At 29.5% G+C, this 12,590-nt stretch overlaps 1 protein-coding gene across 1 annotated transcript; it reads left to right on the top strand.

Annotated features, from left to right (window-relative positions):
• Positions 1–47: 47 nt before the first annotated feature.
• LOC131928141 (uncharacterized) lies at positions 48–12,515 on the top strand (the record flags this gene model as incomplete). Its single annotated transcript, XM_059284083.1, is given in 19 exon segments — positions 48–164; positions 936–1,021; positions 1,861–2,311; positions 3,802–3,902; positions 4,542–4,694; positions 5,297–5,340; positions 5,623–5,772; positions 6,390–6,615; positions 6,797–6,938; positions 7,448–7,536; positions 7,770–7,949; positions 8,391–8,648; positions 9,191–9,413; positions 9,907–10,079; positions 10,864–11,008; positions 11,102–11,178; positions 11,886–11,904; positions 12,059–12,129; positions 12,354–12,515. Coding segments are annotated over 19 exon segments (2,867 nt in total), but the record flags the coding sequence as incomplete, so codon positions are not given.
• Positions 12,516–12,590: the final 75 nt, after the last annotated feature.

Here is a 12,590-nt window from a genome sequence, read left to right as displayed (position 1 = left end):
ACAACTTTGGTATTTTATCCTTAAACTGATAGATCTGATAGTGCTGTGAATGACGTTCATTATTTTCTTGCCGGACTGTGTGAGCGATGCTTGCAATCGAAGTCTAAGTGAAGTTTCAGCCACACTTCGAGATGTAGGATGCAATGTGGTTACGAATAAAATTAGTAAGTCTTTTTTTTTCACTCTTAATTACTGTGTTTTATGTTATCACAAGCTACTTAATTAAAATATTCTCATGTTTAGACTCCCGAAAATGATTTTTTAAATTCCGGTTTAACGCATCTAAGTTGAAGATTTGTGTGGACGAGCCTGTGTGTGCAACTGTATGTGTCAGTTTAATTGTGTGCGAATGTTTTTATAAGTGTGAATGAGTGGGGGGTTCTAAAAATAATAAATATTTGGAAGGTTGTTGTTCTGATTTAGGGTTAAAAGAATGTTAGGGTCAACAGAATTTTAGGGTTAATAGAATGTTATGGTTAATAAAATGTTAGGGTAATAGAATGTTAGGATTAATAGAATATTTGGGTTAATAGAATGTTAGGGTTAATAGAATGTTAGGAATAACATAATGCTAGGGTTAATAGAATGTTAGAGATAATAGCATGTTACGGTTAACATAATGCTAGGGTTAATAGAATGATAGGGTTAATAGAATGTTAGGGTTAATAGAATCTTAGGGTTAATAGAATGATAGGGTTAATAGAATGTTACGGTTAATAGAATCTTAGGGTTAATAGAATGCTGTTTTTGGTACTGGCTTCTGAAAATGACATGTGTGTTTAAAACCCCGTAATTATTGTAGGCACAAAGATACTATTTTTTTAAAACTTTAGTTCCTTTTCAAAAATCGCACAACGTATAGGCCTGCTATTGTCGTACTTGAATTAACTGATCGGATTTCCAATATTTTAGAATGGATAATTTTTGTCTAATAGATGGCACCTACAAAAAGAACTTAATGGAACAGTTCAAGTCCTCCACGTTGACGATTCTACATCAATGTAGAGATTTCTGGAAACAGGTCGAGTTCTGTTCGTTTTGTTCTCTTATTTTTTTAAAAGTTCTGTTTGTTTTGTTCTCTTATTTTTTTAAAAGTTCTGTTTGTTTTGTTCTCTTATTTTTTTTAAAGTTCTGTTCGTTTTGTTCTCTTATTTTTTTTTTAAAGTTCTGTTTGTTTTGTTCTTCTATTTTTTTTAAAGTTCTGTTCGTTTTGTTCTCTGAGGTCTGGTATTTGTGTGTGTGTGTGTGTGTGGGGGGGGGGGGGGGTTTAAAAAAAAGGTCATGCAATTCTTTACTTAGTTTTTCTTCCAGACTATTTTCTCCGGAGGGTGGGGCGGTCAACATTTTCCGGGGGGGGGGGGGGGGGGCGCGGACACTGGTAAAAGTATATGTTTTTAATAAAAATTCCATTAATTCCATTTCGTTGGGGGGGGGGGGGGGGGTGACGTCTAGTGGTAAAGAACTAGACTGCTGACCCGACTAAAAACCATCGCGCGACTATTGAACGTGATGCGGCGCTTTTAACGTAGAACCCACCTCGCTCCACGCACAACACGGCCGTGATGACTCGTGTGGATAGAACTGAATACTAATTCGGTCCAAATTTTAATTAATTCATAAAAAATTATTTAGGCTACCAATTAAGTCAAATTGAATGTCACGATGCATTGTCTTCATGTCTTGACCCACGTACCAACTACGAACCGTACCTGTCAGTTAGAAGTGCCTGCAATTTCACACGGGCGTTTCGATCTAGACAGACAGACGAAGTGAGTTAAACAAAAGCTTGTAATACAAAGTAAGTAGTTGTATGGCCTGCAGCTAAACCACGCGTGATTTGTTCAATCTTCTATCCCTTAGATGAGATCAAACGGCGTGAGGCTGGCTGACGAACTAAGACCAGTTGAAAAGTTGGTTTGCGTAAGATTTAGTAGCATCGACACACCCTTGACTGTGAAAGAAGAAATTTTGTTTGCTAAATTCTTTCTGTCATTCAACGTGCAAGCCGTGCATGATGCTGAAAGCCTTGATGGGTTTGTTGACAAAGTGAAGCAATGTAAGGATGAATGGATATCCAGGACAAGGGAGACTACTGGTTCATCGAAGTCGGATAATTTTGAATCAGAGTTACAGAACGTTGAACAAGAGATTTTACAAACTTTGGTGAGGCTGAAAAATGAAGAAGAATTAAGGCACAAAGATAATGGTGTTTGCCATGTAAGATATCCGGAAGAAAATTCAACTACAGCACAAAATTATGTTTTTGTTCTAGCTCCGATCAGCTCATTTAATAAATCACATCTAATAAATTGTAAGTAAGAACAAAATTATTAAGGGGGCAGTATCACCCAGACTAGGGGAGGGAAACAAAAACTATCACCAAAAAAAAACTATTTGACATACACATGTCAAATTTTTACAGCGATAGTAACGTTTCTTCTGCTATAATACAGTATATAAATTGTAGGGTGTATGTATGGCAATAAATTGTCAAAAAATTATTTTGTTAATATTTTATCACATTTTTAATTTTTGGTAAACATTTTTTCGAAACCATAAGTAAAGTACTTAAAATTTGGTATAAACCTTCCTTGCGTTAATGGCTACGTCCGGGACTAAGATAATAGTATTCTATTTAGAGATAAATTTTTTAGGAAATTTCAAAGTTCAATTATTTTGGGTCTGACTTTGAAAAATTCTAAAATTTTCAAAATCAGTCACAATGGATATCTCCTAGTCCCGGACATAGGCAACCCTGTGATGCATCTCCTAGAGTATTTTCGGAAGGAAGGACCTAAATGTTAGAAAACCGCAGCCAAAAATTACTTAGTAAACATTTTTAGGTAAAATTATTCGAAGTGTCTACTCGGAATAAGATTTTTCGGCAAAAGATAGTTCTGCGCATGCGCAGTGACCTATGGCTAGGGTTAGGGCTAGAATGAGGGTTAGGGGTAGGATTAGGGATAGGGATAGGGTTAGGGATAGGATTAGGGCTAGCGTTAGGGATAGGATTAGGGCTAGGGTTAGGGTTAGGATTAGGGATAGGGTTAAGGATAGGATTAGGGTTGGTATTAGGGTTCTGCGGTTGTAAACACACGCATGCGCAGTGCCATCGAAAACATCGCCGTTAAGTCGTAGTTTCTCTCCATTGCGCATGCGTATCGCATGCGTATCTTATTCCGACTAGAATCGGCCAAAATTATTTATAAAAAATGTTTGCATCATACGTTAACTTTCTTTTATGTGCTGTATTATAGCTCCTTGCTATTTACTATTATGGTAAAAGATTTATGTGTGTATGTATAATAGTTTTTTTTTGGCAAATTTTTTCGTCAATTTTCAAATTTCTGGGTGATACTGCCCCCTTAAATTAGCCAGAAAAAAAAAAAAACTTAGCCAAATTCAAATATTATATCTTTCATTCTGAATCACGACTTCATATGTCATATGTCATATATATTTTTATATATATTTATTATTTAGGATTATTATAAAATTATTATTAGGATTAGGCCAAGATCTAGATCTTATATAGATCTAGTATATATAAATATAGCCTAGAACCTTGATCTCGTTAAAAACTTTAAAAAAAAATAAAAGATACCCCACTTACCAGGGTTACTAAATCGGTAATGTCACAAATTTAACTGTTTTTATTTTAAAAAATTAAAGTTATGAGAATTCCCCCCCCCCCCACCACCACCACCATTCTTATTTTGATCTAGGCTAGAGGCCTAAGCCAACACTGCAACAGTGTTCCTGTATTTATAGATTTAAAAAACAAATTTTGTATTATTATAGATGACACAATAAAAAGTCTAAATGAACTCTACAAAGGATTGAAAGAACTTCACAGAAGTCCAGAAATTTTTGAAGCAAACATTGAGTTTATATATAACAAAGTAAGTCACTGGGTATCTTTATGCATGCCATTAGGGCGTGTTGAACCTATCTTTTTTTTCTCATTGGCTACAGCTACTCAAAACATCAGTGGCGTAGGTGTGTTAGAACCACCCCTCCGCCCTTACATACACAATGCAACCCAAAAAATTGACAAATTTCTTACCTGTATTTACAGTAATACCTCTATTGCAAAGTAAAATATATGCCACTGATCGTAATCACTATTTTCTTGACCCTAATCTTAACTCTAGCTTTAACCTTTTAATCTTGATCCTAATTATAATCCAGTAACAAAGACCCTAGCCTAGCATCAATAAGGGAAGAAACAACGTTCTTAAATTGTTAGCACTGTGACCCACATTATCTTTATAAAGTTTATGACACAATAAATGTGAAAGAAGTAATTTTTGATTAATCTTTTGTAGAATGTAGTATTATTAATGGATGAATTTTTAACACTGTTTAAAGATTATCAAGAAATAAATTCAAATGATGAAAAATATATTTACATAAGATATTGGTCTTGGTGGGAAGTATAATATTCCACTTGAAAAAAGACAATTAGATTACTCTAAATGTATTTAATATTTCCAAATAATATATTTTAAAGTGAAATACATAACTATTTTTTCAAACAGATCTTGCCAACATTTTTCAAGTTTAAAGCAATATATGGCCTTGCTCAAATTGCTGCAATCTGTAAGGAAAGACAAATCCAGGAGAGATGTTTTCTGTATTTGGAGCTGCTGTTGTTGCAAAAAGATGAGCTTACATGTAATTACAATAATCTGGTAAGTATGTATTTATCACAGTAAAATTTATATCCTAACATCATTACATTTTACCAAGCTAATATAAAATGAAGTTAAGAATTAAAAATATTAAAATAAATATAAATAGTAGTATTTTTAGCATTATACACTGTCAATTACTTATATCTTTTTATGATAGTTTAGTTATGAATTTACTATCTAGAGTTTGATTAATAGATAGCTTAAGTGGATGTAGCAATTATTAAGGATCAAAATTCTTATGACCATATTCTCACTTTTGGCAGTGATCACATAGCATAATAACATTTACAAACTGTGATCCTATCAACTTAACTGAAATTATTAACTGTGATCATTGCTACATATTGAAATTAATTAACAGCAATCAGCATAGTTACATATTGAATTTAATAAACTTATCAATGAAAATTAATATTGGAATCTATTGTCCATTAGGTTATTTGTAAAATATTGGACAGTAGATATGATTAATTAAAAAACACCCTACAATTAAATGTATACTTCTTTATATAATATGTTAAAATAATGCAAATTGATATACAATATATACAATATATAATATACAATATATCACCTTACTTTATCTGGCAAATATTTAGCAAGATGTGCAGTTAAAGTTGACTAAAGTGATGAAATATTTGAGGTAAAGACATCATTGCATTTTACATTAACTTAAAAAATGCATTTAAATTTTAATATAATGGGTATAGCCTACTTCCTATCAATTATGACTTCAGATTAAGCCTAATATTAATAATATTTATAAATCATAATGCTAACCACAATACTAAACTGCTAAAGTACTTTACTACTAAATCTAATAACGTTTTGAAAAAGAATACATTTTTTTATAATGCTGGTTCAAGCATACATTAAGCTATTTGTCTTTTGTTATTGTTTATTGAATGAGTGTGTTGTGTTACAGAACTGAATATCCAAAAGGGGGAGATCAATTCACAAATTCATCAGTCAAGAAACTAAGTCAAATTTTAGTAATGGTTGATGTACTTAAGTACTTGAATCACAAAAGAAAGGGCAGTTCGAGATCAGATGAAAACTTCAGGACAAAGATTAAGTGTGTTGAATCACTTAAGCATTTTTTTTTATTGAGTTGTAAACATTATTAAAGTAAAAAAAATTGTTTGCTCTAGCTGACAGTCTGTGGGGCAAGTGAAGTAGAGTTCACCTTTTTCTGTGACCTCTGCAAATGAGAGATAGTGTTGTGAGAGATATGCCCAGCTGACTTTAGATTCCCTGATGTGAGTCAGGTACCCATATGAACTTGGTAGATTCAGTAATATTATAAGCACTTGAATCCGGATTCAAACTCATGACTATTGGGTTAGCAGTCTTCTGCTCTCCCATTCAACCATGTTGTCTCATAATATATAAATATAAAAGTTTATATATATATATATATATATATATATATATATATATATATATATATATATATATATATATATATATATATATATATATATATATATATATATATATATATATATATATATATATATATATATATATATACTATATACATCATTTTCCAAAATATATATATATTTATATTTGTATATATATACAAATATATAAATATATATGTATATAAATACATGTCTAAGTATTTACTAATAAGTTTGCATAATTTGTAAACGTTAGTTTATTTATTATTCTTTTTTTGCTGCACAGATCTCTTCTAACAGAGTGTAATAAAGTTGGAGAGTGTGATGTACACATAACCACAGCACTGCAATTTCTGATGGAATCCCCTCGTAAATTGCAGAATGCAATCACCAAACAAATCAGCCAGAAAAAAGAGAAATTGTTAGCCAATATTTGGAGCAGCAAAAAACTCAGCACTCTTTTTTTGTCTTCACCAAAACAAATTGTTTGTGTGATTGGATTCATAAAACGAGTAAGTTTATTTGATTTATTGAAATATCGCAAACAGAATTTGATACATGTAAAAAAATAATTAGTCTTATTTTATCAGAGAAATTAATTATAGTTTCTACATGGCTTACTGCTAATATTACTGCATAGCAGAAATACTTTGGTATTTCACTACTTCACTGTTCTTTTTATGTTACTTCAAGCTTTTCTCAGGAACAGATAGCACGAGGACAGAACTTCTTGACTGCTGTTTAAAGAAAATAACTACAAGTAAAGTAAATGTGAATCCAGTTGTCATTTCAATGCTCAAGCATGGCGTAGTGATGTTTTTAACCCATGGCTTAAGTATGAAGATTTTTTTTTTAATTAATGTCTTTTTGGTTGTCCCCTAGAGTTAGGTTAGAGAAAATAAATTCAACATTTTAGTTTTTTATTATATTAGAGAAAATAAAATTCAATATTTTAGTTTTTAATTATATTAGAGAAAATAAAATTCAATATTTTAGTTTTTAATTATATTAGGGAAAATAAAATTCAATATTTTAGTTTTCAATTATATTAGAGAAAATAAAATTCAATATTTTAGTTTTTAATTATTTTAGTGAAAATAAAATTCAATATTTTAGTTTTTAATTATATTAGAGAAAATAAAGTTCAATATTTTAGTTTTTAATTATATTAGAGAAAATGAAATTCAATATTTCAGCAAGTTGCTTGTGTATAAATTTTGAGTTTAGGAGATTAGCATTATGGTAATCTTTTCAGTGCATGTTTGGATTTTATATGTGGTCAGAAACAAATCAATATTTTTAATTAGTCACAAATAATGTTTAGGTATCATCTCTAATTTTTAGAAAACATTTCACATCAACATTCTCAAGAAATTTGTGACAAGGGGATAATGCTCCTAAAGAGTTTATCAAGCAAAGAACCTCTTGATGAAGTATGTATATAAAAGAGCATTAGTTAATCTAATTTAGTATGTGCAGTTTATTATGTAATCTGTAACAAGTACAATATCCTTGTTTATCAATATTTTTTTCACTAAATTGACTATGATAAAGTTCCCCTTTTAACTCGACAGAACTATTTTTTAATTTGTTTTTAGTAAGTAAATTTTAAATAGGAATAATAAAACCAAATTACTTTATAACTTTTTTGCCTATATCTTTGTAGATGTGTCATGATCTGAGTGTGTTGCTGTTTAGTAATGTTCCTACAGTTCGTAAAGGAGTGATAGAAATCTTCTATGAATTCAAGATCTACAACAGGTGTCTAAAACCATTTCTGGTTTTAGAAGTAATTAACAAACTGGCACCATTCTTGGAGATAAATGATGAAGCAATGCCTAAATTTGTAAGTTCTATTTTTTCTTAACAGATTTTATTCTTTCGATTGGTAAACTAGATTAATTAGATCTATAATTTTAAAAAAGCAAAGGTAATTGTAGAAATTTTGAAAATTATTCTTTATACCTTACCCCTCCTGTTTTTTTTTAAATTATTTTATTTTTCGCAAATACCCATCTAAATTATTTTACTTTCCTGAAATGCCAAGAATTTCCACTATATCATAGGTAGAGGCCCATGTCAATAAATCGTGGATATCTGTACACTACATCTAAAATCATAATTAGTTATATTTTAATCAAATATTATACTCTAAGCATATGCATTAGTATTGGTAACCTTCCATGCAAACTTAGCAAAGCAAGAAGAACCAAAAATATAATTTTTTAAAGTTATTAAGTAGTAATTAATTCATTTTAAAATTAAATTTAATTACTTTACATTGTAGATTGAGAAAGAACATCAAGAAGGGTGGTTCACTCTGTGTGCTGAATTTAATCATAAGCCAGCTAGAGTTATTGCCCATTACCCATCAACATCTGTACATCATGTAGATAACCACACAGAGTTTGGGCAGGGCTGTGCTTATAAAAATGAGTTAGACTTGTTGAAGTCTTTAAGGCATGACAATATCATACAGCTTCTGGCTTATCACATGAGATCTATTCCTCAGTTCTACATTATTGAGGCCCATGCTAACTTCCAGGTAAGAATGTACAAATTCTGGATTATTAAAAAATTCTTGAAAAAAAAACTTTTTTTTTAAAACATACAAAATAAGCTTATATATCAATAATTAATCTACCTTTTGCATTGTAATCCTAAATTATGTCAATATTGCTATTTCATTAACAATGCCTGCATCCAACCTCTCTCCATATTTACCCTATACTACATATAGGCCTATTGAAGGAAGCTACTATTTGTCTGTATTATTGTCCATATGTGTGTGACTTATTTGGCACTATTAATAGTCTATTGTTGTGTGTTTCAAAGACCATGGTCTGTTATCATCTTTTGGGGTCATGCCCATTCATGTCTGCCATGCTTAGGCTATAAATGTGGACAATCAAGAACACACTAGTTTTGAGAGCTAATTAGTCGGAATATTTACACTTCTGACCTGAATCACACTATATGAGGGGATATGGGGCCATATGACATGGTGGGTTCAGATCCCGTCAATCTAAAATAATTCTGTCTTTCTAGGACTATATTGTTAATTTATGTCTATATTTATTATTAAAGCAAATGCTACGTTTGAAGAACTGGAAGAGAGACTACTACTCAGCATCATTGCTCCATTCGTTTGTGATCCAAGCAGCTGTGGCTGTTGAACACTGTCACCAAAGTGACATTGTTGTGGCCTGCATCACTGCTAAAAGCTTTGTTGTCACAGACTCTGGTCAGCTCAAGCTTGGTGACCTTCGGTGCGCTAAAAAGTTGAATGGACTTTCAGAAATTTTGATTCGTAAGAATTTTTTACATTTTTTTTCTTCTTCAAAAAATTGTCATTAATGTTATTTAACATCATTGGTAATTGTAATTTCAATTATAAAGTAGCAATTTATTAATAAAGAGTTTAGAAGTTGTTGAATTGTTGCAATTTTAAAAAATTCATTCATTGAGATCATTTTGTCAGGGGAAGAAAATTGAATGCTTATAAATAGAAACATAATTAAATATATTATTTTAATGTTGTTAAAGTTATATAAAATAAGGCATAGCATTTAATTTTTTGCATTTTATTTTATTCAATTGCTTAAAGTTAAGTATTGCTATAAGAAAATAATGTAAATGTTTTATTTAATGTTAAAATTTAAAAAAAAAAGAAAAAAAAATTTATAAACAGCACAGTTTTGCTTTTAAATACTAGTTTAGTAGCCTATATTTTTATACATTACAAAACAGATCTAAAGAAAATGTATTTAAATTACAGATAAATCTGTATATATTTAAAACAGCCACTTCTTCATTCATACCCATAAAATGGTGCGCCCCTGAAACTTTAAAGAGGTTAAAAATTTCCTTTAAATCTGACTACTGGATGTTTGGGTGTCTAATGGAAGAGGTTCTCACACATGGCGCCCCACCCAACTCCCACACACCATGTGATGATTGGACTTATGTCAACAATGTAAGTGATGTTTCGTGCTAGTTTATACACATAACGGCAATGTTGCTTTTTATTAAATCATATTATCTTGTGACATTTATTTATGTGTCTTGTGTATATATATATATATATATATATATATATATATATATATATATATATATATATATATATATATATATATATGTATATATATATATATATATATATATATATATATATATATATATATATATATATATATATATATATATATATATATATATATATGTATGTATGTATGTATGTATTTTATATCTATATCTGTATTGATATCTCTCTCTCTCTTTTTCTCTCTCTCTCTATATATATATATAGATATATATAGAGATATATAGATATATATATAGATATATATAGATATAGATTAGATATATATTAGATATATAGATATATAGATATATAGATATATAGATATATGGATATATAGATATATAGATATATAGATAGATGTATAGATATATAGATATATAGATGTATAGATATATAGATAGATAGATAGATATATATAGATATAGATTAGATATATATTAGATATATAGATATATAGATATATTGATATATAGATATATTGATATATTGATATATTAATATATAGATATAGATAGATATATAGATAGATATATATGTCTGTGGATTTGATTTGTATATGTTTGTAAGTACCTGAGTCTAATTTCAAGTAGGACTAAATGTATCTTTTGGTGTATACTTATAGAAATAGAAATAGAGATAACGTTTATTCTAGCCATCAGATTTATGTCAATAGGTTTATGAGAATACAAATCAACTATACCAGGAGAAGTGCATCAATGACCAGCATTTTGAAATCATTAAAATGTGTGTTCAACATGATCCTAACCAAAGACTCACCATAAGTCAAGCCATATATCAGCTGAAGCAGGTTGACCAAGGTATTGTTAAACCTTCTTTAATTAAACTAAAGAAAATGACAAATAAAGAAAACAACAGATGCTTTAAAAACTAAAATTCACCTTGTATTTTAGAAAGAATATCCATAGAACAGCCAAGCTATCCAAATTTAGAAAAAGAGAAGCGTGTTCCTAAATCCGATTTAAAACCAGTAAGTAAATTGTTGTAATACAATAATTTTGTAAAGAAAATCCTTAACACTATAATATATTAAGTATGTTTTTATGCTGATTTTTTTTACTGATATAAAAAATGTTCTGAAGAAAGACAGTGGGGCATTTTTAGAATTTACTTTTGTTCAAAGTGCTGAATTCAATTTTGTTTTTTTTAGGATACTTATAGTGATAGTAGATTACAAATAAATATTATATATTTTAACACTTCTTTGTTGCTTACAGTACCTACAAATGAGATTAAGTAGTTAGGTTTTCCTGTCACCCCTCCGGGGACATAGGCTACTGGCAAATGTGATTAATAAAATTTGAATCTATTGTATTTCTCTAAATGTCATTTATTAACACATAATGGCTTTGTTATTTGAACCCATTAATGTTGATGCATGGTTCATTTAGTGCACCAATGAAATATTTACCCATGTTTTGTATTTGAAAAAATATTTATTTTATTTTTGCTATTAAGAAAGGTTCGGTGAATGCATATTTGGAGCTGGTGGAGTTTGGTACTTAGACATTCTCTAAAGAAATAGAATAGTAGTAATTGTAAACAAAAGAGAATATATATCATATTAAAAACATGTTAAATATGTACTCAATTTTCACAGTGAATTACTACACATTTATAACCATTAATTTTTAGGATGTAAAAACAATGTGTTTTTTTTTTTAAATATTGTTTCAGGTTTCTGAACTACCAACTTGTAAGTAGGACTATAACAACTGTATGATAAAATAAACTTTTACTTTGATTAAATACCATTAAATAACCATCATTTAATCTGAATTCATAGAGTCAATTAATATGTTAACTTAATTATTTAAAAGGTAACTACATCTTTTATTTTTTTATTTCAGATTGCAACTTGATACATTCATCACCAATGAGTGTTAAAGATTTAAGTGACACTTTAAAAGAATACACAATGGTACTTTTAACATTTATAATAACTTGTTTATAGCTTTCAAACTGTAGCTTAGAAAATACAAGAAGCAAGTTAATTGTACGCTTTATAAGAATTATTTGATGCATTTATTGTTTTATGGCGTTTTAAACTTGTATACTTATGTATACGAGCAAGAAAGCTTTTACATGTCAAATAAAATTATATATATTATAAAACATAACGTATATTTTCTATATGATTTGCAGGATAACAGGGTGTTTGTCAGAGAGTTTCTCAAACCTTGTTCTCTATCAGCTGAGGTTATTGATAAAATTGGAAAAGGAGTTTTGGATCTTATACTGCCTAAAGTTGATGTGATTACTACACCAGAAGGAGCCATGTGCATTGTAAAAATAATGATCAATTGATGAAAATTATGGATGCTTAGATTTTTGTTTATTTAATTTTTTAGGTCACAAACATAAATTTAGAGTCAGCAGAGT

Source organism: Physella acuta, unplaced genomic scaffold (genome assembly GCF_028476545.2).
Source record: "Physella acuta isolate Inbredline_101_S28 unplaced genomic scaffold, ASM2847654v3 ptg001466l, whole genome shotgun sequence".
In the NCBI taxonomy this organism is placed as follows: domain Eukaryota; kingdom Metazoa; phylum Mollusca; class Gastropoda; family Physidae; genus Physella; species Physella acuta.
The sequence above is the reverse complement of the archived record's forward strand: the minus strand, read 5'-3'. Positions and strand labels throughout refer to the sequence as shown.